This window comes from Telopea speciosissima, chromosome 6, assembly GCF_018873765.1.
Source record: "Telopea speciosissima isolate NSW1024214 ecotype Mountain lineage chromosome 6, Tspe_v1, whole genome shotgun sequence".
Classification (NCBI taxonomy): domain Eukaryota; kingdom Viridiplantae; phylum Streptophyta; class Magnoliopsida; order Proteales; family Proteaceae; genus Telopea; species Telopea speciosissima.
In genome coordinates this window covers 58,751,341-58,778,489 of record NC_057921.1, presented here as the reverse complement: position 1 = coordinate 58,778,489, position 27,149 = coordinate 58,751,341, and the positions used below count along the sequence as shown (strand labels likewise).

General features: G+C 39.3%; 3 protein-coding genes across 3 annotated transcripts; all 3 read right to left on the bottom strand.

Annotated features, from left to right (window-relative positions):
* Positions 1 to 5,706: 5,706 nt before the first annotated feature.
* On the bottom strand, positions 5,707 to 6,436 carry LOC122664990 (14 kDa proline-rich protein DC2.15-like). The gene has a single exon (XM_043861037.1). The coding sequence runs from the start codon at positions 6,341 to 6,343 to the stop codon at positions 5,900 to 5,902; it is 444 nt and encodes a 147-aa protein (XP_043716972.1). The 5' UTR covers positions 6,344 to 6,436; the 3' UTR covers positions 5,707 to 5,899.
* A 4,343-nt stretch (positions 6,437 to 10,779) lies between these two features.
* On the bottom strand, positions 10,780 to 18,288 carry LOC122664578 (NADH dehydrogenase [ubiquinone] 1 beta subcomplex subunit 8, mitochondrial). The gene is made up of 5 exons (XM_043860454.1): positions 18,087 to 18,288; positions 17,881 to 17,967; positions 17,666 to 17,761; positions 11,122 to 11,178; positions 10,780 to 10,991 (listed from the first exon to the last, which is right to left on the bottom strand). The coding sequence occupies exons 1-4, from the start codon at positions 18,222 to 18,224 to the stop codon at positions 11,122 to 11,124; spliced, it is 378 nt and encodes a 125-aa protein (XP_043716389.1). The 5' UTR covers positions 18,225 to 18,288; the 3' UTR covers positions 10,780 to 10,991.
* Positions 18,289 to 19,555: 1,267 nt separating this feature from the next.
* LOC122664577 (pentatricopeptide repeat-containing protein At1g74900, mitochondrial) lies at positions 19,556 to 21,379 on the bottom strand. The gene has a single exon (XM_043860453.1). The coding sequence runs from the start codon at positions 21,320 to 21,322 to the stop codon at positions 19,796 to 19,798; it is 1,527 nt and encodes a 508-aa protein (XP_043716388.1). The 5' UTR covers positions 21,323 to 21,379; the 3' UTR covers positions 19,556 to 19,795.
* Between the last annotated feature and the right edge of the window lie 5,770 nt (positions 21,380 to 27,149).

Genomic DNA, 27,149 nt, shown 5'->3' with positions numbered 1-27,149 from the left:
TACAATAGATGCGAGAGACTCCAGATAAGAGTTCCCACAAACTGGACTCAGGAAAACAAAGGGCCCATTTAGCAACATCATGGGCACAAACATTAAAAATTTCTAGAAATATATAACAACTCGCAACTGTGGAAGCCTTGTTACAGAACTTGAACAACTGATGTGATTGACAATGACGAGGGCCGATCCTGATGCTTGAAGTCTTCAATGAGGGCCTGAAACCCGACTTTGGAGGCTGTCACAAGATGCGACATGAATTACAGTAAACATTTCCAGAGATATTCGGATCTGTCAACTTCATATAAAGCTAAAGGATCTTCAAATTTCCATGTATTCTCCATTTCTGGAGCAGCTATGGTTTTCCATAGCCCGTAATTGAACTTAAGTCACCATTCATTTTCTTTGTTTCACACTAAAGAGATGGAACTTGGAAGCGTTTTGTTTTCTTCAGTTTTGATGCCCATTTTCATGATTGTCCAACTAACAAAGGTTTTACCCACTAGTTAATTTCCAACGCTGTAATATAGAATTTCTATTACTGTTGAAAAAGTTACATTTCTGGCGACTACTGACCTAAACCTTGATAAACTGTACATGGTCGGAAAATAATCCTCTGCAATTCCCTAAAAGTGTGCAGTGCAGCAGTGCTAGATAGAGATGTCGACACTTGGCAGGCACTTGGCAGCTCGGATATCCAACAGTCCGAGCTCATTGACTTCTGTATGAGTTCGGTCCGTTGGATGTCCGAGCTGCCAGGTGTCGACATCTCCACCCAGTACTGCCGCACTATGTACTTTTTGGGATGCGTTAGCCACTTGTTAAATTTCAGAACCTATTTAATAAAATACTTTTTTGTGTATTGGCGTACATCTACATTGATGGTCATTCACATCTATGACTCTATGGCACTCTGACCACTACTGTGCATTATCTCAAAATTATAGCCCTAGATTTCTTATTAGACACTTAGATCTCATCCTCAAAAGCTAGCCATTAAAGAGAGGGTGCCCAAGTACCTATTAACCCACTCACATCCCCTTTCATATCTGATGTGAGACTATTTTTTTTTTTTTGCCTTATGCGTAGATATCCCAACAATCTCCCCCTCCACACGGATGACAAACACGTGGAGTTTGAGATCCCGATCTCCCCCTCCACGCAGGAGCTAACGTGAAGCATGAGATCAAACTCCGATAACCCTTGGCCAAACAAGAATTTCCACGCTCCGTCTCTGATACCACTTGTTAGGAATTTGGATCTCATTCTTAAAAGCTAGTCATTAAGGAGAGGATGCCCATGTATCTATTAACCCACTCACATCTCCTTTGATATCTAATGTGGGACTATTCTTTTTTTTTTGCCTTAAGCGTGGATATCCCAACAATCTCTCTTTTACCACGTTACAAACTAGAACAAAGATGAAATTTGACATGTGTAGAGAACCGAGGGTTTAGTGGTGCAAATTTGGTTCTTAGGTTGACACCTCAAAAAAGGCTTTGATGGTATTAAAATTGAACTCAATCATATAATGCACTATGCAATTTATAAATCATAAATGCATGTATAAATCATATTAAAATTGAACTCAAATCATATATTAATCATTATTTTCCTCTTAGGCAACAACATACAACCATGGTGCTTGTAAAAGGCAATCTATAACTCAAATAACAGTGTAGAAGATTAGTGTATAAATCACAGGTGCATGGACCTTCATAATATTTTTTAGACTTTTTTAATGTTTTATTTTGTTACTTGGCCAATTGAGCCAAGTCATTTTCTCTCAAAACTTGACATGTGAGCAAGGGAACAAAGAGAATCACTGGTTATACTTAATTTCAAGTTAGTCAATAAACTATTGTGATTAATGGACAAATGATTGATATCCCTGCAATATATATAACCTCGATCAACTTCAGGATAACAGTGTAAAAGATTAATATACAACTCACAAGTGCATTTACCTTCTCAGTATTCTTGGATTTTTATTTATTTTTTTTTAAAACTTGGCCAACTGGTCGGATTCCTTTTCCTTGAAACTTGACATGTGAGCAAGGGCACAAAAAGAATCACCGATTAAACTTGGATGACCGACAGATATCCCTGATATATATTCCATCAATAACCAACTTCAGGATATTAATATAGAAAATTAGTGTACAATTCACAGGTGCATGCACCTTCAATTCTCAATATTCTTAGATTCGTTTCAATACTTTATTTTGTTACTTGACCAATCGATCTGATTTTTTTTCCCTTGAAACTTGACATGTGAGTAAAGGAATAAAGTGGACGATTGACGACTGATGTCTCGCAATACATACCCTCAACCAATTTCAGAATCAACACTTCTGAAAGAAGAAAAACTGAACCCAAATCTTAACAATAATTTTTTAAGTGATAAAAACCCTAACAAAGTTAGGGCAATGACCAAAATCCTACAACACTTACAAAAAAAAAATAGTGATTTACAGGTTATGAGTTTGTAACGAGTTATGGTAATGGAGGACACATGGTCAATTGGTCAAATTCCCTTTACCTTAAAGCTTGACATGTGACCAAGGGAACTAAGAGAGTCACCTATTATAATTTCAAGTTAATCATCAATAGTTGATCGTAATGGACAACCAACAAATATCCCTGCAATACCAACTTCAAAATCAACACTGAATTGAAAAGGAAGAAAAAACCCTAACAATAGTTTTATTTCTTCAAGTGAAACAAAACCCTAACAACGTTACAGCAATGACCAAAAGCCTACCAAAGACACAGAAATGACCAAAACCCTACAACACTAAACTGTTAAAAACAAGCATCTTAGTAACAAGTTATGGTAATGGAGGACATACAAAACCAGGTGGAGGATTCTTTCCACAAGTTATGAGAACTTGGAGAGCGAGTGGAAGGAAGATGTTGAGGTTAAGAACCTTGAGCCTTATAGTAGTGCAGAGACAGATAGCTGCTTCAAGATCTAGCAACCCTTGAAGCACTGGACAGCAAGCGTTCTCCACTGGATTTCCCAATCCAACATGCACCAACCCTCCAAGCACATCCACACACAACCCTAGTTTTAGGGCATCGATTGGACAAGTAGGGTAAATTGATGGAGGTGGGTTGATACCTGGAACACCTCCACCGCCACCACCCCCGCCACCTCCACCCCCACCACCACCGCCGCCTCCTCCACCACCTCCACCACAGCCGCCACAGCCACCACCACCGCCTGAAGGAGGGTTGCCAGTGTAAGGTGGATAGGTGGAAGAAGGGGGAGGGAGAATAACCGGGGGAGAAATAATGATTGGTGGGACGATTACTGGTGGCATTGGTGGATTATTGTACGGTGGAGATACTTTTGGCCTGCCAGTTCCATGGTGTGGAGGGTGGGATGTTGCCGGTGGGTGAGGGCGGCGGTGGTGGTGAGGTGGATTCTTGCAGGAACCACAAGCTTGTAAAGGCGGCAATCCGGTTAGGGATAAAATCATGAAAATGAAGAAAGTGGAAGTAACTTTCAAGCCCATGATGATGCTCTCTTGAGAAACTATCTTTGTTTTCTGATGGGTTAGAACAGAAGAAGATTTATAGATGAACTTGATAAGCTTCCCGTGACTGAAATGTGACAAAACTAGGGTTAGATTGGTAGACGGCAAACATACATATCTCCAAAAGCTCGAAAATGTATGGATTTTTATAAATGGGAATTGCTCAAAGTATTGTTTGATCGGAATATAATCTAAATTGAAGAGTTTGGAATTTTTCAGGTCGATATCGCGGTGTCGATTTCTAAGCCCAATCCGTGACCGATTGAATCCGTGAACTACTTTGGTTTCAAGCGTAAGTTCAGCTCCACGGATTTCCATGGTTCTTTGGCTTATTTTTTGTGTTCTTCTGCCTCTTACGTGACCTCAGAATTCACCTCAGAGCCACAGCTGGACGGGGAAGTATGATATACTTATTTGCAGTTTTTGTGTACGTGTACTGCCGTGAGCTCCCACACACAAGCGCGGCGGAAAGTATCGCCTTACCTCCGCTTGGGCAAGACGCTCGGGTAAGGACGATACATTCCGCCTTGCTTGTGTGTGGGGCGCACATGGCAGTAGAGGCAGGCAGAAGTAGAAGAGTTGAATTGATGTGTAAGGAGTCTCCTCTTAATACATGGGAGTTCTTATTGTAAGTGGGTTTAATTTTGAGTAGCAGATGTTAAGTCTTAATAGGAATCATTGGGGAGTAGTTATTGTAAGGATTAGAATGGATTATCTGCACGTACGTCCAGATTTTGAATGGAAAAAATTTGGCTGCAACCTTACATGTGAGAGGTAGCAACTTGTCTTTTTTTTATTTTTATTAATACCTCGTACGGTCCTTGGGATCCGATCTACATCCAAATGGGATCCTGCTGACGCGGAAGGAAACGTTAGGGTTAGATCTAGTTCTAATGTCGATAAACTTGAAGCCACAAATAAGAAAAATGGAGAACCTTTCTTCTTTTCTAAATGCAAACTGATTACAAAGGAGCATTGACGCCCTAATATAGAGAGACTTGCTTACAGAAAGAAAAAAAAACAAAATTCAAAAATCAAAATTCAAACTGTGAAACTTCGGCGGGCCGTTTCACTTTCAAAGTTTGCAAAAAAGGCCCAAAAACGTATTTCCTCTACATTAATTGCCCCTTGTAGAACTCGTTGAGAACTTCGATTTGATATATAATTCAACTCATATCGCTTAATATCTCCAATTCAACCAGTTTGGGTGGACTTCTGTTGGTCCAACCAGCTCAAGAACTCGTCCAATATTTCCTCTACATCAACTGCCCCTTCTGGGCCCACAATGGATCCCATTTGGATGCAACTTGAGTTGAGCTGGGATTAGCTACCCACATGAAGAGCAGTGGGGACAGATCCCAACCCTCCATGGGCTATGGGATCCACACCCCATGGAGGGTTCAGATTTGTCCCCACCGTCCCCAAGTAGGGAGCAAATCCGGACTCGCTTGAATCCCAAGGACCATCCTCATATGAGGACGCGATCCGGGCTCTCTCACTCGTAAAGGAACTGGACTCAAGGATAATATTGGATTAGTTACGTAGTAGTGTATGGATTATGGAATAATATTGGAAATATACGTAGACACACGGCGATGTGTCTAGGCCGCTATGGCCGCTACGGGCAGCGTGCCGTGGAGGATCTGAATTGTTCCTATTATTCCTCCTGAATTTTCTCTTGTTTGATTAAATCCACAGAAAATTCGTAAATTTTTCTCTTTTACCCAATCGAAATAGTGATGAAAAACATAACCGAAGTCACACTTGACTAGTGAGTTTAAATATGATAATGAAAACTGCAACAATGAAGCTTGTTAAGAAAACGGTAATCTCATTGTAATGTAGCTTAATTTACCTAATTAAAAAGCAAAAACAGATAATCCTCCCTGATACATACTTGGTAGTGCTTTTTCTTAGAAAGGACTTAGTTGATGAGAGGACTTAGTTGATGGCAACAACACAAAAGCCAGCCAGTTTGCCAAGTATTGACAAAACCAGCCACCATTTCTTTGTTCAATCTAAGGAAAAACCAAGTACAAGAGCATCATTCTATTTGTAACACAAAGAACCAAGAAACCTAGGCATGCAACAAAAATCAATAAGAAGGGAAAGGACTAGAGAAGCTATAGAGGAAAGTACATATATTCACTTCCTTTGGCAAAGATTATTACAATCCAACTTACTTATTGTCATTATTAGAAGGAAAAGGACTAGAGAAGCTATGGAGGAAAGTGAGAAGCAACAATTCCCTCAAACCACATCATAACTACTCCAAAAGTCCAAACATAGCAAGAGAGGAATAGAAAAATGCTAAAAAATGGAAAACAGAGCATAGCATAACAATAAGGTGTGGCACAAGCCTAAGAGCACTGGAAGCCAGATGGGACCTTCTTTCCGCAGTAATTCACCAGCAAACTTAAGGAGACAGGGACGTTCAGGTTAATGCCCAAGATATTAGCCTTGATGGCTGTGCAAAGGCAAATAGCTGCCTCAAGATCAACCAAACCCTGAATGAGACTGCAGCAAGGGGTAATTGGTGGGGTTCCCAAAGTTACGTTGAGCAAGTTCTGCAGCACATTGGCACAAACACCAAACTTTAGGGTGTCCTTAGGGCAAGTTCCCCTACCAGAACCAGACCCAGACCCAGACCCAGACCCAGAACCAGTACCAGGCTTATTTGATGGTGGAGGCTTATGACTTGGCGTGTGTGGCTTAGGTGATGGTGGGCATTGGGAAGAGACTAAAGTGAGGAAAAGGATATTGAGAATAAGGAGAAGAGCAGTTGATGCAGCCTTGGAAGCCATTCCAAGTGCACAGTAGATCACAATCCCTAAGTAAGTGTATATGGGATACAATACTCAGGTGTTTGCGATTTTGTACCTGTGAGAATGCTGAGAGTTGGTCTAGGTTTTATAGATGGAAATAGGGATTAAAAAAAGCAATTTGTGGTGGTACATTGGCTTGTGATCACCCAATCCTGTCGGTGCAAGTGGAAGGACATATAGGATTTTATTCGAGTTCCAAGCTTTGAAGATAATTAGCATTTTTTACCAAAAAAAAAAAAGATAATTAGCATTTTATTTATTAAGATTTATTAATGAAAGATTATGATTATTGTATCAACTTCAGATTTTAAAAGCATATCCACGGAAAATTATCTCCTCCAGTTCTCTGTCCAGCCCAGTTCCCCAATGCCTCTAATAAAGGGGGTGGACCTCACTCAATCAGAGTGTTCAGGCAAGGGTAGGGTGGTCATTGCGCCCCCTTGTTAGAGGCACTGGGTGGCAACTAACAGCTAGGTGCTGGTTCAACCTGATTTGACTAGATCGATGGCTGATCTGGTTTTCAAGCCTATGGTTTTATGTCATGGTTTTCAAGCCTATGGTTTCACAAAGGACCAATCCAACATTCCAAATTGATTACATAGCATGTAAATAGAGATAAAATAAGCTCCATCACATGCTTTGAGAAGGCATTCATGCTTTAAATAGAATGTAAACCCAAACTCCAAAATCTAAAGTTCAAGTAGATCATCAATCCTTAATTGTCAATCTATCTAAATGGCATGTGAGGAAGATAGAAAAGGCCAAATCTATGATCTGTCTATTTTTTTTTTCCCCTTCTTTTTCATTTTCTTAACTAGATTCTTTAGTAGGTGTATTTGACAATTAAAGTTGTTCCACTTCCAAGGTCTAACCCCGTGAACTTCCCATTTCCAATATTCCTTCTAAACCCACTTTTTAGGGAGTTATATTATATCATTTGTGATAAGATTAAAAAGCTATAATTGAATTATATGAGATGGTTATGGCAGAGAGGATATGGAAACTTGTCAAAAACATCTCACGAGTCACAACCCTCCAAAAGTTTGCTTGTTTTACTAGCTGAATCCTGTTGACACGTGAGTTCACAGATCCATTTTCATTTTATGTTTGATTATTAATTTTTGTTTATGTCATTAAGTCTTAAATTCTACCTCTAAACAAACAAGTCATGGATGGCACCGGCTAGTTCATCTGGAAGTCATTAGCTTGTTGTAGCCAAGAGCCTCTGTGCCTTCGCTCCTCCCCTTTCCTCTCCCTAGGCCTCTCTTGAACTATTGTCTCATAAGAAAGGGATATTAATTTGGGCACCCGACACTATAGACTGGGGTAGATTGTTGTCGTCATGTAGCACCTGCGTCAGAACACAGGCCAATGAAAACGCACGCAAGGGCATCCTTTTGATTTCAAAGGGGAAGTGCAGTACTTTCACATGCTCATGTCAGGAAGCATGAGCCACATGACCAGGAACGATCTTTTTCCTTATAAATAAATTCAGAATGAAAGGGCTTGCTTTGATTGTATCCATTCCATATCTTTCTTTCTATTACATTCTATCTTATGGTATCACATTTTGTTCTACGATATTTGAGAATCACAATCATTACCTCGATGTAAATCCGAGATATTTACAACTAGCCAATTAAGAATTCTCCAATGTAGTTCTAACAGTGCATCAAATATGCAATCAGCAATTCTCCCAAGAGGTCATAATTAGCGAAAGCAAACATATTAATTCAATACCAATGCCTCTTGAGTGGGGCTTCGCTACCGTGGAAGCTCAAGTGAAATGCTGGAAAAAACTTAGGCGAGAAACAACGACCCCATGCATCCATGAACTTTTTCTAAGCTAAGCCCAAACTACTACCAGTAGGCCTAAATGAACTCACAAAGCAAATGAACAGAGCATCACCATGGCTGTCTCAATCCACAACTTTGACTCCGATATCGCATAGTCAACGTAGTTGTGTACACCTTGCCCGTGACTTATGGGCCAAGAGAATATTTAGAATTGGAGGCCAGAGCCACCCAAAGTGCAGCTTGGACCTTTTTTACCTTCTCATTTCTGTTTCATGGGAAGTATGATACTTGCCTCGTTCGTAGATACACCTGTTGTAAGATCTCAGATGCAAAAGCGTTCTAGTCAGTCTTGTAAATGGGATTTTTACAATTATCACCCTCAAAATTTTCATATCTATGATTATCCCCTCAAAAATTTTTAAACAACTGCTACCCTCCCTTGTTGCATATTAATGACAAAGTGACCCCTACCGTTACAGACCCGTAACGGAGGGGGTTAGTAGTGATATTGTGCTGTTGTTACGGAATATGTAGGACCAAAATGCCCTTCATCCAAATCCTTCCTCTTCACTTCCTCTTCACGTCATCAGTTACAGCAAACTCGAGGAACAAGAACATCGTCGGCTTCCTTCTCCGGTGAACACCTCTTCATCACTTCCTCTTCACTTTCAAGTTGTTTGAAAGGTGAGATGCCCGTTGGGTATATTCAAATTCCTGTGGGAGTCGCAGGCCCTCTATTGCTTGACGAAAGGGAGTTTACGGTGCCTATGGCCACCACGGAGGGTTGCTTGGTGGTTAGTACTAACAGGGGTTGTAAGGCCATTTACGCATCTGGTGGTGCCACCAGCGTGTTACTCAGAGATGCGATGACTAGGGTGCCGGTTGTGAGGTTCGGCTCTATGAAACATGCTGCAAAGTTGAAATTCTATTTGGAAAATCCTGTCAATTTCAAAACTTTGGAGGTCGTTTTCAACAAGTTCATTTTTTAACTTCTCTATTCGATTTTGGATTGTTCCTTCATTTGTAAACTTTATACTTATAAATTTTAGATGTCATTTTGTATTAATATGTTTGTCTCTGTTTGCTTTTCTTTTATTTCTTTATCCTGTTTCCAGTGAAAGAGGGAAAACCTTTATTGAGAAATGTTCAACCTTCTCTCTCTAATTTGTTGATTTGGTCTTGTTTTCACTACATTTAGAAATATAACATACAATGTTTGGCTTTGATTTCTTCTTGTATGTTAAGTCTTACATGCCCATTTGGTTCGAGTTCATTTGGAAATTAGGGTTCTGAGTTCGCATGAGATGGTCGAGGCGACAGTGTCCAATGAGTCCAGCATTGGTGAGATCGAGTGAAGAAATGCATCTATTGAGAGAGCAGTTGACACCGTTCCAGGTGCAAGGATTGTGAGAATTAGGTATCCAATTGGTTAAGAAGCCATTAGGATCAGTGTAAACAGACAAGTTCTGGAAGGATATCAGGGCCACAACCTTATCGTCCTTATTAGGAGCAGAGAAGAAGAAGAAGCATAGAAGAAGTTATATGCACAGATGATCTCTGCCAAAGCAAGAGATGTTCGCCGGAGAAGGAAGTCGTCACGAAACAAGGAGGTGTTCACCAGAGAAAGAAGCCAATGATGTTCTTGTTCCTTTGGTTTGCTGCAACTGATGCAGTGAAGAGGAAGGGTTTGGACGAAGGGTATTTTGGTCTTACATATTTCGTGACAACAGCACAGTATCACTACTAACCCTCTCCGTTACGGGTCTGTAAGGATGAGAGTCACTTTGTCATTAGTATGCAATAGGATAAGGGTAGCAATTGTTTGAAAGTTTTTGGGGGAGGATAATAATAGATATGAAAGATTTGGGGGTGGTAATTGTAAAAATCCCCTTGTAAATTGTTCTGCTTCTCGCTTGGATATGTAACATTTTCCTAAAAAGTGGGGACCCTACATTCTGACAGTGGAAGTGACGGAGCCAGACCAAAGCCGAAGCCTCCTGTCATATCAGAACTCCATTACATACCCTTCTACCTACGGTTTTCAATTGCCCTTACTGTAAAAAAGAAAACCATTAAAAACATCAAATCTGTTCAAAATTCTGGTTGAAAACAACCACAAAACAACCACGCATGTCAATACTAGGAGGATATATGATGAATTTGGAAGTAAGAACGAGCTGTATATAAATGACTTTGACTAGTGGTGGCCAAGACCATACCCAGGAGTCGAAATTACAACATCATCTTTTCAATGGGACGAGCACAAGTTGAGGGTTGAGGGTTGGGGGTTGAGGGTATCAAGGAAGTATTTGGTTGGTAGGCTAGAAAATAACCTTTTTTTCCAATATCTATCATTATTTCTGTCCCTCGCATCCACTCCAGGGGGGCAGTATATCTAAGAATCAAGTTATTGGGGAGGGGAAATGTCCAGTTCAAAACTATTATAAGAGCCTCCTATGGCAGTATGATCATCCCAGTAGATGACCCATTATATCACTGCTCCCCCCCACCCCACAAAACACACACATGTGAAACTAGCCATGTTAGAACTGAATCGCACTTCACCCAGTCATATCAAAAACCAATGGTAACATGTGGTGCCACCTTTGTCCAGAAAATGGTTCATACTCGTCTGAAGAGATGTATAAAGATAATAAAACCATAGGCATGAAAGCATGCTAGGTGCAGACCGTCTACATCCTTTAACTACTTTGATACACTGCAAGAAAACCAAGTTCTGCTCCCTGCTCTTTTTATTGGGAAACCTTTCCTCAAGCAACAAATTCAAATCCGTGAATGCAGATCAGAAGTTTATACACCTGCTCCTTCCCTAGTACACAATGCAACAGAGACTAACATCAATTCATGATTCATGTTTGTGAAGAGACAAACACAAGCAGGAAGGAACATATCAGGCGACATAACATTCCATACAGGAGAAAACCAACTCAGCAATCTACCTATGGATCCCCACCAAGCTCCACACGCAGGTTGTCATATGGATAGACTTTTGGTGTCTGTTCCAAAAATAAGAAAAGCATCAAACAGCAGCAGAATCAGAAAGAATTCACTCATTCAAAATTACAAAACAAACTTTCAAATCCTAAGGTATCCACCAAGTGAGGTTAGAGACTCATAATGCTACTACTACTCAGTCCATTTATTATAGTGTGAAGGTTGCCAGAAAATTCAAGCATACAAAAGTTTAGTGGTTTCAGGCAGACAATACAAAATGAAAGCAGAAAGACAAATTCAAACTGATCTTGCTTCTTACTTTGGGTACAACCGCCCCTCTCCCTTACCTTCTTTTGACCACTCATCACATCCCTTTGGATCTTCTATCCTATATAATACACCCACCCCTTTCACTGCATTCATGTTCAAAATGAAAGAACAACTTCTATGACAAGCAGTTTCCAAGTCTCCATTTAATTTTTCCTACCACCCTCAATGTGAGAACTGTCAACATGTAACTTCTCATGGAAACGTATTGCACCTTGGACATGCCTTTAGCCACTAGCTAACTGCACTGAACTGGCACAAAGTAATTGGACGATACAGAATATAACTCCTATACCTTCAGGTGCAAGGGGCACCTAAAAAACAATAGCAATAATAACTGAAATTTGTAGGAGAAAATGCAAAAAAAGGAGGTATGCAGGATCAATGAACAAGAGAACAGAGTTGCAAGTGAAAAGAACAGGGAAAAACAAGGTGCTCGTGTGTGGGGGTGCTTGCGTGCATAGAGAGAGATGAGGGGAAGGTAAAAGTCTGGCAGACAGCAATGTACCGAAGGAATAATTGGCAGGAGCAATGTAGACCATTCGATTGTGTGCCTAGAAGGAAAATCATTGATATTTGTTTATTAGAAACATACAGTCCCCAAAGTTGGGTTATAATATACATATCTGAGATCCCCATACGTAGTGACATTGAATCCATTATGTCTCTACACTATCACACAAATGGTCAAAAGGCACGTGGTTGTTTTCCTCCACCCCAGCCCTTCTAATGCAGTGCTAATCTGGAACCAGTGAAGTCCAGTGGGAGATCAAGTTGCGACAGGATCACAGGTATAGGGACAAAACCCGAATTGAGGGAAAATCAGATAACTACTCTATTTAAAACATCTCAAATATGCATGAAATTCTGGCCAAAGGGTCTACTTATCAAGAAGAACAAGTTTGTAAGATCTTAAGTTCATGTAATGGTAAGATTTGAAGATATGGGGTAGTCTCAAACATCGCATCACCAAAAGAGATACTAGATTTAGGAACTAACAGAAAATAGCAACTAGGAACCAATAAATAGAAAGTCAAACTCAAAATAGAAACAAGGTTCAGATTTGAAAACTAAAGTGGACATAAATAGCAAGTAATTTCAGAAATAGCAATAGAATGTAAACTGTAGTGCTGAAACAGACTAAAGGATTGATGGACAGAATCGGCTACTATACCAGTACTAGAAATCTGACGTGAAAATTTTATCGATGGGAGAAGATAAGGGTAGAAAAGGAAAGATATGAACTAGGCTTCCCACTTAGAACTTGACTAACATCTCACCCGTCCAACTTGGCATCCCACCAAGAGCTTCACAATATCTCACAGCAAAAGAGCTCTAAATCTCTTGGAACCAACAAGCAAAGGATATTTTTGAATCTCAAATCGTGGGAGAGAGTTGTTGACGAGGACATCACAGAGGGATTTAGGATTTATCAGAGACACAAACACATGCAGCCACATGTCACTTCATTATGGCTAGATGATCAGTATTATGTACAGTTCATTTTATTATTTTGTTGTACTTTTATTTGGGGCCAGAGTATCTTATTTTGTTATAGTTTTGTTATTATGTTGTAATTATATGGGTAGGGGCAAGCCTAAAATGACTATTGGAGAAGTGGTAAGAAATGATATGCATCTAGTAGGGCATGATGGAAGCTTGAGAAAAAAAAATCAGAAGTCCAAGAAACAATGGTCGAAGAAGAGATCGATCAAGAGAGGATTCCAATTGAGGAAACACAATTTGAAGAGATTGAAAATGTTGATTTCCTTCTTCCTCCACAAATCTTAGATGTGAGAAAACTGATAGTAAGACGTAACTGATTTTGGTCACGAGAGATGTTAGATCATCTAATGTAGAAGTAGTTCAACTAAGAACCACTCTACATTAGGATCAATGATAGTCCAGCAACAATGAACCCTAGTTGAATGATGAACAAATCAGTAATATTCTCCAGCTTATAGATCTTCTAAACAGCAGTAACAATGAAGCTCCGACTGTATCTCAGATGTAGATTAACTCAAAGAACAATAAAATAGAAAGTAAGAACGAAACAGAAAAATAGAGACAAAGAGATAGGAAAGGGTCTCTCATCGTGCCTGTCTCTCACAGCCATTGCACAAAGCAACATTTCATTTTTTTTTTTAAATCTAAGATCATTGGCTGATCAATACAGCCTCTTCCCTTTATTTATAATTAAAGCAAAAAAAAAGGGCATACCCAGTACACAAGGCTCCCGCCACTGCGGGGTCTGGGGAGGGTCATAATGTATGCAGCCTTACCCCTGTGTTTTTGCAGAGAGACTATTTCCAGACTCGAACTCATGACCACTTGGTCACAATGGAGCAACCTTACCGTTACACCAAGGTCCACCCTCTTTTATTTATGGTTCAAGCATGGTTACAAAATAGTAACTCCCCTTTTGGCTATTGGGAAGGATTACAATATAGAAACCGAACGAAAATAAAAACTAAATCCAACTAAAAGGAGGCAAAGGACTGAAATAGAAACTTCTAAATAAAAGTTAAGCCTACTTTCTAAATCTGAAATTAGAAACTATATCTAGCTATTTTTTTGGGTGAATAACTATATCTAGCTATTACATGGAAATAGAAGGTAGCTAATATGAGACTGGACTAGACTGCCTTATGAGATGCTCCATCGAACCAACAAAAACATGCTACATCATCAGACCAGGCTGCCTCCCACAGCAGTTGAATCCCACAACTACACTGGGCTGGTTTTGGGGCCTTGTTCCTACGGCTACACATGGACCTGTGATCAATATCATCATCATACCATCAAAGCCGAAGATCATGGATATCAATCAAGTGATGGTGGTGCTGCGACATTATAAAACTCGAGGACGAGTCTTTTCTAACAAAGAAGGAATAATTCAAGCACGGTTTTAATATTAAATTGGGTTGGACCTTAGTTTTTACTGTTACTTATATTTTGCTAGTGTGAGTTTTGTTAATTCTAGGCATTTATTTACGGTAAGAGAGGGTAAGGAGTTGCTTATGATAGTCAATTTAGGAATGTTAATAGCTTATAAATATGTAACCACCCCCTCCTACAATTTGCAATTTAATGAATTGAATTTTTTATTTGGAAAAATGCGAGCTGGCTCTTCTCTCTCCTCTATTTTTTCTCTCAATCTGATAAGAGATCTTTCTTTTCTGTCTCCTCTCTCATCTCTCCTTCCCCATGGATTATATTTTTCTCTCCCATCATTGTGCAATTTCTCTCTCCAATCGTATCTTACTCGCTCTCCTGCCTTCAACAGAACTCTCTCTTTTCCTGCTATGCCGATTCACCTTTAGATCTGGATTTCCACATTTAATCCTATTTATCTCCAATACAACTTCACCACTTCTCTTTACTCCCTATTTTTTCTCTCCTACACATCGACAGCCTTTACTCACTCCTCAATTTCATCTCTCATCGATCTTAAATTTTTTACAATATGATATCTCTGATATATCTTGAAATTTATTAACAGAGAACTAGTGGTTATTACATTAAAATTTGACCGCTAAATCTGAGTTGAGATCTGACCTAGCCATCAGATCGTTATCTCTTCCATTCATTATTGGTCACATTACATGTAGTCCAAACAGATCCATTCGATCTGATCAATGTTGTACCTAGGCTGCGCCCCCCCCAATGCTTTTGATAGTTCCAACTGACAGAGAAAGACACAAAAATATAAAGTGCTTATCTGGTGCTCAAACATCTTCATGGCTGCCACATGGCTCATGTTCTAGAATCATCATCACTAAAGGTGACCCCAGTAATTCTACATTCCATCTCACCAATTTCAAGAGCAAAAAATTATATTCATGCAGTTTATTTGTACTATGCTGTCTGAACATACATCTAATAACCAATCCCATCCCTACAGCCTTACTCATCACCAAGAAAAGCCCAATAAATGTTGGAAGGAGAGAAAATTCCTAAACCTTACATAAAATTGCAGGTGTATACAACCAAAAAGTTTCTGAATCCCTTCTACAAAACCTCAGGCTGCATTAATTAGCCCAGTAGCCCATTTACCCTGGCTCATAATGGACATCAAAAGAACATTGACAGGTGGAATTTTTATTTTATGCTCCACCAAATAAGAAGTCACACAGCCGTATGTCTAAAAGTTCTCATTTGTTTTCTAATTAATTTAAGAATCCAGTTTAGGAAGACTTTTGTCAGATTCTTATTTTATACAGTTGTTTCATTCTATAGAGTAAATTTTGAGCAGGATTGCTTTAGTAAAGGATTCTTTACATATCTAAACAGTGAAAGAAATGCTGTTTTCAGGAGTATAGGTATTATTCTGTAGTTAATTCACTGGAATTTGAAGTCATCTGAGTGCTAAAGTCGCTGAACCGGAGAATCTTAGACTGATCTTAACCTGATGCCAATGATGACTGTTGATTATCCTCTCTATTGCATTGATTCAAGATTGTTTCTTATTTGCCTAATTTATTTTCCTTATTTTTTCATCATGAACCATTACTTACCCTCAACCGATTCCCAAGAAACTTACAAAATCCTAAAGAAACCAAATCTTTTAGCTTACTAGCTACTCTGTAACCATCCCTTAAAACAATATTCATTGTCCCTCCATGAATTTTATCTCCTTTCATCAGGACCTGATACTCCTGTTTTCAACAACTCCAATTTCCTTAAAGCTGTGACCTCAATCTCTCCCCATAAACTAATCGACTACCTGTGCAACTTTGTGAATCTAGGTAATCATCCCTAAATAATCCATCTTCCCTTGAATTTTAAACTTTAAAATTCCTTTATTTCCAAGCTCTCTCCTATCAGAACTATATCAGTTTAAGGAGACATTTGACATTTCCTTATTGCGTCCAGTATAACATCTATCTACTTAAATGCCTTCTTCCAATCAATTGATCAATCCTAGATATCTTATCTAAAGCAACTATCAATGTAAGAAAGCCTCCACTTGCAGCAGCATCAGCTGACAGTTACCAAAGTAAAGAATTATCTCAACCAAATTAAAAGAGCAACAGACGATAAATCCCATCACTCCACTGCATATCCTTGGATCCATATCTTATAATGACATAAAAAAATTCTTCAACACCCCGAAGAGAATTAAAGTTATCTCCTGTTCAATAAAATCCTCACCATAGATCATTTCAAAATTAGTGCCCCACTAGTATGAGAAAATAATGCCTAACGCTATTTTAGTGGATAAAAATGCCTGGCAATCAGGTTCCTAGGGGAGACAAATAAATATAAAATCAGTATCTCATTCCAAGAAGTAAAACACCCATACAGGTAAGTCTACATGTGTGACAAGGGAATTGATTTTTTGCCTAATAATTTAAACAAAAATATGACCTAGATGTTGCCACTAGTTATGGGATCCTGACTAGTTAAAAAATAAAAAATATAATCATCGCTAACCAGTTAAATTCTTTAAATAATATACTTCCCAAAAAATAAATAGTAGCCGTTAACCCTTTCAATGATCCATTTGTATCTCTTCAAAAAGGACAGGATAGAAAAGGCCTAACGAAAAATTATCAATCCATACATATTCCAGCCACTACAAATCAATCATCCAGAAATAGACTGAAAGTCGGCTGCTAACCCCCCCCCCCCCTTCCCCTGGGAAAACACACACACAAGAGAGGGGGGGGGGGGGTGGATAACTGAATCCATTTCCCAAGAGCACTTGTAACAAGCAAAAGATTTTTCCTTCCATCACTTTTTTCTTAAATAATGAATTTGGCAATTTTCTTTTAACCTCACAAGATTATACCAAGTCCAACAAATAAACGCACCATCCACATCACGTCCCACTGGCTCAATTTGGAGGAGCAAATGACCCTGTTAATCCCAATTCAAAAGTGGCTGGAAACTATCATGGTACATTTGAAAATCTAATGCGCAAAATCATCTCCACTCCATGAGGAACACCAATATCTCACCCTAATAATGTAAGTCACAACAAACAGGCTCCCTCTCCCTATGCCAATTCCTAATAGTCATTTGGCACAAAACATAATCTCCTCCATATCTACATGTCCACATGCGACGGGGTACACAAAATATTAATTCAGCAATACAAGCAATTGACACAATGTTCCCACATTTTTAACTCCAATACAATGCTCTATCTGCTGAAATAAAATTTTGATTTTGACAAAAGCAGAATACACATTAGTAAGTTCACTACGATAAACTCACAAAAGGTATCTTGGAGGCCTTGTCGTTCAAAACGGATAACAGTCCGAGAGATGCGAAGAAACTCAAACCTCCACAAAGCCAAGCCAATGCTTCATACTGCAAATTAAGCAACAATCGGCAGTACATCAACAGCATAAGAGCCCATGGTTCGCTCATAATTTTCGAATTCAAAAAGGATTGAACAATCAAAACCCTACTATTACAATTGTGATTACCTTACCAACTGTATCGGCAATCCGATCTATCGCGGGTTCTGGAAATGGGGTCCCGTTATCCCAAACCAGTTCGTCGTTAACTGGAAGCTGAAAAGTAAAAGAACAAATTTTTAGAATTGGCAGTGTTTGACTTCTTGTTGCTAATCAATCGCATAACAGAAAAGCGATACTCTTAGGGTTAAATAAAATATATTCTTTTTGATTACTGGTTTATCAGGGACGATGTGTTTGCCGACGGGGAGACCCATGCCAGAACGGAGACGAAGAGAAGTGGCGACCGATCGAGCGACGACGCCATTGCCGCCCATGATCCGAGATGCAACGTTGCTCAGCCTTCCTGCCATTTCGATTACTCTGCAAGCTTCACCTTCCAGCCTTCACTGAATGTGCTAAAAGAGTCGTCATAAGGGGTAACCCATAAAGGGCTACAGATGTATTTTCAAATGCGGAGGACCTTAGCAAACTCCTTGTACGTTGGATGAATGCCACGTGTTTTTTCTTGTTACCGATAACCTATTCCTTCCATAGCCATTGTTCTTTGGGAAATTTTCACTTCACCTGAGGTATCACCTAATTACAAAAACACTTATAAATTTTAGGAAATTTCACATACCCCCTGAGGTTCTATTCCCCTAATTTTTATTTTTTATTTTTTATGAATAAAGACAAAAATTATTAGGGAAAGATTCTCTGAACTGCTGCTGTAGGGTACACTAGCATTTTTGTGGCTCTCTTTCCTCATGTAAAATGTCCTCACTGCCCTTCAATATATGATATCATTTTACGGCATCTCATAGATGGGCTTCTCTGTGCTGCTTGCTCAGAAAACCCTCCACACTAAAGGATAAGAACCAGAAATGTCAAACTATCCGGACCCAGTTTCTCTATATCGCAGGTGTGGAGACCCCAGCCCATCATTGGGATGGGATGGGTGTAAAAAAACTCAAAAGCTAGGAAAGGCATTTTGGACCATCAACTTGTATGGGAGTAAGTGAGTAACCCTATGATCGTGGGTGTGGATCAGCCATGCACGTTGAAGAAAAACTTTAACCAGAAGAAATTCTTTGAAACCTTAGTCAGGAATCCTTGTAATCACGTTTGGAATTTTTAAGATATAGGTTTGAAGATAATTAGAAATGAGAAGACAAATGGGATGTAATTATATTCCATTTGTGTATATCCGCCATTTCACGGTCCTAAAAATCGGTTAACCTTTTGGGATTGGTGTGTGATTTGTGTGATTACACTTTCATCAAAAAAAAAAAAAAAACTATAATCCATTTAGGTTATTCCATCCAAATTGATGGATCAGGCAATAGAAGACTAAAAAAGGCGAACAACATTTTAAACTGTACCCAAACAAGACCTGAAATATATATTGGGACGAAATCTTGTGACAATCACAAGCTTCTTCTCCATGGGATTCTACACATCACTGTTGCAGAACGAGCTTCAAACTTTTTTTTTTTTGGTGACCTACTAGGCTCAGTCAAAGTCAGAAGTCAGAATTCCATAAGCTGATTTAAGAACTTCAGGAAATCTGACTAGGGATTTGTCCCCATTATGTCCAGGGAATTTGGTGTTAATTGACACTTTTTGACCTGATTCCAAGTTGGATTGCTTAGTTCTAGTCCTTGATGGTCAATCAGGCTCAAGCTCACATTTTAACAGTACAAAGAAAACAAGTGTTTGATAAGAGTAATGAATCTATATGATAGTAGCAACAAACAAAATATAACAAGAAACTCAGCCTGTCAAGACGGTGATGATTCAAGAAGAGGAATCCAAATTCAATCTCAATTACAGTATTAGAATTTAAGATAAAGTTCACAGGCTAATAATTTAATAGAATTCCATGCAGTGACACAGGTCAATGGCTCATCATTCCAGTTCTGAGCTGATCAACAAACCAGTTTCACAATCTAAATTTACAAGGAAGACGACCATGCATGCTCTGAGCTCTCAAAATTTCCTTAGCAAACCCCTGATTTCCAGTCAGCAAAAGCCCATTCACGACCCGGTTGAAAGTGAACTTGCGAGGCACAAATCCTCTCTCTACCATCTCCATCAACAACTTCCCTGAAACCACCAAATCTTCAGACTTCTTTCTTACAAACATAGCACTAATTAAAATGTTGTATGTGTCCAAATTAGGCAAGCAATTCTCACCATCCATTTTTCTAAAAACATCCAAACCCTTGTCAATCTCTCCAGCATCACATAAATAACGAATGACAACATTGTATGTCTGAACATTTGGCTCACATTCATCATTCTTCATTCTTTCCATAAAGTCCATGGCTCTATCTATCTGTGAAGCATGGCAGAGTCCTCTAATTAAAACATTATAAGTAGTCACGTTGGGTACATAACCCTTACTCACCATCTTCTCAAAAATCATGATGGCATTCTCCACACTATCCTTCTTGCACAAAACCTGAATCAATGCATTATAAGTAGCAACTGAAGGAAGACAGCCCTCTCCCACCATTTGCCTAAAAACCTTTTTGGCCTTCTCGATCTCACCTGCAATGCCAAACCCATGAATGACTGTGGTGTAAGTAACAACATCAGGCTTGCACCCCCTCTTCTTCATCTGGGAGAAAAATTCCCAAGCTTCCTTGATCTGCTCAGCCCGGAAGAACCCATGGAGCAATATATTGTATGTTGCAAGGGTCGGACTTAAATCACTCTCCACCATCTCCTTCAGAACCTCCAATGCCTTGGGTGTTCTCTTTATCAAACACCAACCATTTGCAATTATGTTGTAAGTAATAGTGTCTGCCCTAAACCTCCGCTTGAAAACTTTAAAGAGTGAGCATGCCATCTCAACACGCTTGGATTTGCAAAGCACATCGAGGAAGGTGTTAAAGGATGACAGGTCCTGAGGGCAGCCATGTTCATGCATTGATAGGAAAATCTTAACTGCTCGATCTGCTTTGCCTGCTGACACATATCTCTCGGTGATAATAGCAAAGGTTTTAGGGGTTGGACCAAGCCGGCGCCGGCGCATCCGAGAGAGGAGGGTCCAAAGGGCCCTGTAGTCATGCAATCGGCCAGCAATGTCGATGGCATGATCAAAGGTGGAGGTGGAATGTTTGTAGTTTGGGAGGCGATCAAGGGACTCAAAGAACTGAAGAGCCTTGGGGCCATCATTCCAGAGGTGTTTCAGGACTCGATCAACAACATCAGGGGACCACTGTACATCACATTTTTCTAGGGATTTGGTTAGGGTTTCTGGTTTGCTTTTCAAGATGAGGTTGGTAATGTGGAGAAGGGAATCTTGTGATGGTGACAACGGGGTTCTGATAGCTTGGTGGTGAGATGAATGTTTGATGGTGAGGGTAGCTTGGGTGGATTCACTGGGTTGAGAAAGTAGCAATGGCAGCAAAACAAAACGGGTGCTTCTGTTTGGGAAAGTTGGCTTGCAGGGATGGAACATTTAAACACATTTTGCTTCATTCATAAATGAATAATAAAATTGGGACCTGCAAGTCTTGACAGTGAGGCAGTTAAATGTGTCTTCGAGGAACCACTAGTCTCCATGATCCATGCATCTTCAGTAATCATCCAGTCTCTATCATCTAATCTATTTATTCCATTGCTTTTATGCTGCCCTGTTTGTTCAATGAAATTTTGGGTAAGTTATAAATGCATGTAGAGGTGAATATATTTTTGTGCCCTAATATGGCCTCAAGATAATCATGCTTGGAAAGGAAAAGAACTTGCATAACTCGATGTAAGGTAAAATAAAAAAGAACTAAAATTAGATACAACTTTATTATAGCCTGGATTTTCCTCAATACATACCTTGATTCATAGACCTAAAAGCCATGGCAATTGACAACCATTGAGCTACATATTGATACATAGTTGAATGGAAACAATCACTTAGACAACATCAAGGAACTACTTGAATAAGAACAGAAACAAGGAGTGGCAATCCTCAATTGTTCTAAAATGGGTCCAGTCAAGGGGTTGAAGTATGACCCAATAGACCCAATAGACTCATCTAACTGACTTCAGGTATTTACTGACCTAATGTCCGCCATAATTGACCCAAGTGAGAATGTGAATTCCCAATTAGATAGCCAGAAAGCCAGATTCAATCTGAATTTACATCCATACATCTAAAAGCTAATGAATTCAAGAGCCCCATAAAGGGGTTTTACCTAAACCTCTATGCTCAGGATACATACGTGTTTAACAACAATGTCTCAAAGTTCAAGAATCTTTAAGCTTTATGTATTTGCAGAAGAGGAACTTGCACTACATATATTTCCAAAGGATCGCTATAGCTATTAAGAGTGAACATGCAACACAATGCAAGGCCAAGATAAGAAGCATGTCATGGCCAAGATATACTCAATTGAGGTTCTCTGACTACTTTCCTACACAGAATCACCAAAGAACTCCAGTTAAACATCGCCTATGGAAACAATGAACTGGTCACATGTGAGACCACTTCATAAAAAGGAGAAAATCTAAAAATATTCAAACAAAGTACAGTTCAAGCACAAGTAAATAGATGCCTAACCAAGCAACAAAAGGGTGCGTCCAATTCTGGACCAAATCACTGGGGAGGGGGATTTTTCTAGAGATCAACATATTAAAATAATCCCAAATCTAGAACAAACTTGCCAATCGACTCAGAAATCCATAGCAACAGCAACAAATGATTTTACTAGGATTTTATGGAAGTTTTTTTTAGGAGAATATCGCAGAATTCTGATCTCAAAATTAAACTGAATCATAATTTCCAATAGAAGGTGTACCACATCAAAAGCAATCATGCCTTGGACACTAGCAAACTCAGTTCCAAGGAAAAACAATCACTAACCGACTCCATTCCTGCATCATCTAATCAAAAGCACGCATGTTTACTTTGTCATTTTATGTGGCTATGATTCAAGAAATCAGGAACAAAGAGAAATACATTCAATGCACAGAGAGAACGAAACACACAAGAACCTGTCTTGGATTCAGATCATTCCACTCATCAAACAGAACATTTCAAACAAGTACACCGAACAGAGGTTGATAAAATTACCGAAAACTAGTCCCAAACTTCACATCAGTATGTCTTCAACCCTGACAAAAAAAAAGCCATTAAATGAGAAATGTCCAGTGGAAGGGGGAAATTTTTGAAAGCATGGACCTCAATTCAAGCTGGAAATGCAAAGATGGTTGCATGTGTATCAAGGTTCTTCCTTGGCTGGTAATGGAAATTTGGCATGGGTAACATATTGACCATTGTCAATTTTTAGGAGGTTGCTGCAGCCATATGAGAAGCCATGGCAAGTGCTTGGCACCAGAGCAGCCTCAACTTCATACTATGGCTATGAACATAATTAGTAAAATGGATACGGCAAAATATAAGGATACAGATAGTTTTGGGTATTGTTAAAGTGTATCAAGCATATAGGGCTAGTAGGGTGTCTCGATTATAATATTCCTCATTCTAATCGAGATTCCCTCCTTTGTGTCTCTCTTTCTATTTGTAATTAAAGTTAGTCCTAGTTAGTCTATGATTAGCCTAGTCCTAGTCCTAGTCTGATCTCCTATTGTAACTATGTTTCTAATTTGTAATCCCTAGTAGGATTAGGAGTCCTTTCTTTGTATTTTGATTCTATATAAATAAAGGCACAGTGGGGGGACTGCTAGCTCGATTCATTCTCTCTAGACAGTCCCACTTTCTCGCCTTCATCTTCTTTCTTCTTTCTCACTCTCGGTTCTGGTGTTTTAGGGTTCTAATACGTTACAAGTATTAATTGGACTTGGAATGCAATAATACTTTTTGAAAATTTGGCCAAAAAACAGGACAACTCAAAAACTTGGATACAGATAAGATCATGCTTAGTACAGTTTTTATTTAAAGTCACGAGTAAAAATAAGGGTATAATGCTGGCTGTTCATCATCCCAATTCACAGATCAGTTAAGTTTAACCGAGAAGCTTTTGTGACAAAATGCCTATTGAGTAACTCGTTCATCATCCATCGCTCTTCTACTTGGTTGAAAATATAACAGGATAAATTTTAACATCTGGAGTAAAAGTTCTACATAATCAGTCACAGTTTCTGGGTTATTCATCAATTGGATCAAGCACAGACAAATAATCCCTAATGCCCAAAAGCCTCATCAATTGAGCTCCACTTAAACTAATCTTCACAATACTAGTGTTAACGGCTGGACTTCATTGAGGATTTTCTTCGTGCATAAAAAAGGGTACTAAGATAATGGAACAGAATCTATTCTGATCATCTCTCCTCACTCCATTTTTCAGCGGGAGATCCTCCTCTGCTGATTTTCTTTAATATAAGTTTAGTCTCTTGTCCAAAAAAAAATCTCTCCTCACTCCATTTTTCATTAGCAGAGAAGAGTAAAACATATCAAAAAGATATAAACCAAATGCAATTTCATTCATTAATTAGAAAATCCAAATCAAGCTGGTCCACTCTAGCCATTTCTGGTTTCAGATTCCATGTGGATGGAATATAATCTACAGAATAACTAATCCTATTCCCATAGCAGATGCAGAACAAGTGAAGAGAATGGGACCTATATATGGAGAACAGGGAAGAGGAAGGAACTTACCGAGAAGATAGTCCAGAGACTCGTTGGCTGCCGCAGCAATCAAATTAGATTCTGGGAATGCAGACTCGCCGCTACTATCAACTTGGAACGTAGACGGAGAAGAGGAAGGAGGCAGGGGGTTCAAAACACTTACATGGAGACTCGCCGGCCTCCGCTGATATCGCTCGGGAACGAAGACGAGAAGAAGAAGGGGAATAGTGTTCCAAAGGCAGAGAAAACCAGAAGAGGCTGTGAAGCCCTTCTTCCCTCTCGATTTGGGTTTGCGTTTTGCGTTTGGGTTTGGGTTTGGGTTTCGTTTTGGTTTTGGTTTGGTTTTTTACGGTTTTTTTATGACGTATAATACGGTTTTAATTGACTAATCTTTAAAACACACGAATGTTTTTTTATCATGATCTATAACATCTTTGACTGAGGGGAGGGATTATATTGGTATTTAATTTGAAAAGCAGAGGTGCACGTGGAATTAATGAAAGTTTAGGAAGGCAACTATAAGTTTGACTATTTTCAAGGGGGCATTTGGAAATAACCCCCAAAAAAAAAACATGCAAATAGTTAGTAAATACATTTGGGCATATATGTAATTGAAAAAAAATCGTTTGTTTTTTTTAAATTTATAGATCATTATGCCCCTTGATAGGGTAAAATGACCAAAATGACCTTACCTAGAAAAAAAAACAACTTGCAACTCATCTTCCCCAAATCGTTTAGGGTTTGGGGAAGATGACTTGTTGACTCAGAAATCAAGAATGGAGAGTTCACTTAACACAGCAAGCCACCAAACTCATGGCTTTAATTTGTAAATTGTCATTTTTTTTATATACCGATATCAGTCAAATGGATGGAGCTGAGCATCCGAGGAATGGAAAGTGAAGAGAAACGGAGGTGGGGGTAGGGGGTCGAGGGGTTACATACATCCAAAAATCGAACCGAGAAAATGAGAGAGGACTAGCGTTCATGGCCCTGATGGCACAGGACGGCGAAGAACAGAGATGAGGGAAAGTTATTAGAGAAGATGAGTTGTAGGTTTGGGAATCTCAATCTCAGTCGCCAGGTACCCCTTTCGGATGGCCTTTTGATCCTTCTTCCCATGGTGATGATGCGAGACCTGCATCTGAAAGTTCAAGAGCTGTTTGTCTCCGCTACCCATCTCCCTCTCTCACTCAACAACCAAGAATTTAATTGAAAAAAACAAAACAAAAAACAAAGCAAAAAAAAACCCTACTTGCTTTTGGGGTTTTCTTTTGTTGGGTCTCTTGAATCATTTAATATTACAAGAAGTGATGCATAGAGAAAGGCCATGGATCAGAAGCAGACAGATAGATTGAAGAGGTTAAGAGAAGAGTCTCTCCAAGATCTAGGAACGTTGGTCATGTTTTGTAAGTCTCAAAGATCAAACCGCACATACGAGATAATGAATTAGACAATATAGAGCCGAAAGCCTGTCCTGAGCTGATTATCATTCTGACCCTCGCAAAGAAGATACTCAGAAACCCTAAAATTTAATCCTGCTAGACGGGAAGCTCGGATCAGAAGGAGGAATTTCAAAGGGTAAAGTAAGAAAATGTAAGAAAATAAAGGACAAGAGTCTACCTTGGAGTTTGGGGAGAGATTGGCCGTGGCAGAAGAGGTGAATCATAGAATCTGACTCAGCGACCGATCGGAGGAACTTGAGAATGCTGCGAAGGCCACGGACTCGGAGGAACGACAAATCGGCTCTGGCATCTCTGAAACCGGTGCGGAGGGTGAGGGTGACCTCCCTGTAGACTGTAGAGTCGTCGCTTGTGGAGTGAATTCACTAAGTCTGCAACGGCCGGTGTAGAAGATGATGAAGACTAAGACTATGACTGAGATTGAGATTCCAAATTTAGGAGGATTGCCACTTCCATTCTTAATTTCTGATTCAAAAACTCATCTTCCCCAAACCGTAAACCCTAAACGATTTGGGGAAGATGAGTTGCAAGTTGTTTTTTTTTTTTTTTTTTCCAGGTAAGGCCATTTTGGTCATTTTACCTTATCAAGGGGCAGAATGGTCCATAAATTTTCAAAAACTAGGATCTGTTATAACATAATGTCTCTGACTAACGGGAGGGACTATATTGGTACTTAGTTTGGAAAGCAAGAGTGCACGTGGAATTAGTGAAAGTTCAGGGGGGCAACTATAAGTTTGGCCATTTTCAGGGAGGCATTTGGAAATAACCCTTTTTTTTTTTGGTAATGAGAATTTTATTATCGCTGAAACAAAGTTCCAGAGAAATCGGCGTACAAAGCAAGATGAACAAAAGGGGGAGGTGAATGTAACCAAACAAGATCAGACTGTGCAGAGGCACCAACATCGGTTAATTTATCTGCTGCAGAATTAGCGTTCTAGAAGTGTGAATGAAGAAAACACTCTAAAATGCCTACGACAGAATTCTACAATCATTGATAATAGGAACAATCTTCCAAGGAACGGCCCGAGAGCCATTATTAAGAAAACTATTTGCATGTCACCCAATGCATGGAATTCAACTACCCTCCCAATATTTTTTTTAGGGTATAGAATAAGGCATTATTAAGAACAGCGGATTACACTCCTGGAATCAGAAATAAGAAGTTCAATTGTTCAAATAACCAAGAATAAAAAATGGGCCATACACTCCTATTTACAATGGACGGAGCCCTCCTGGTAATGGAG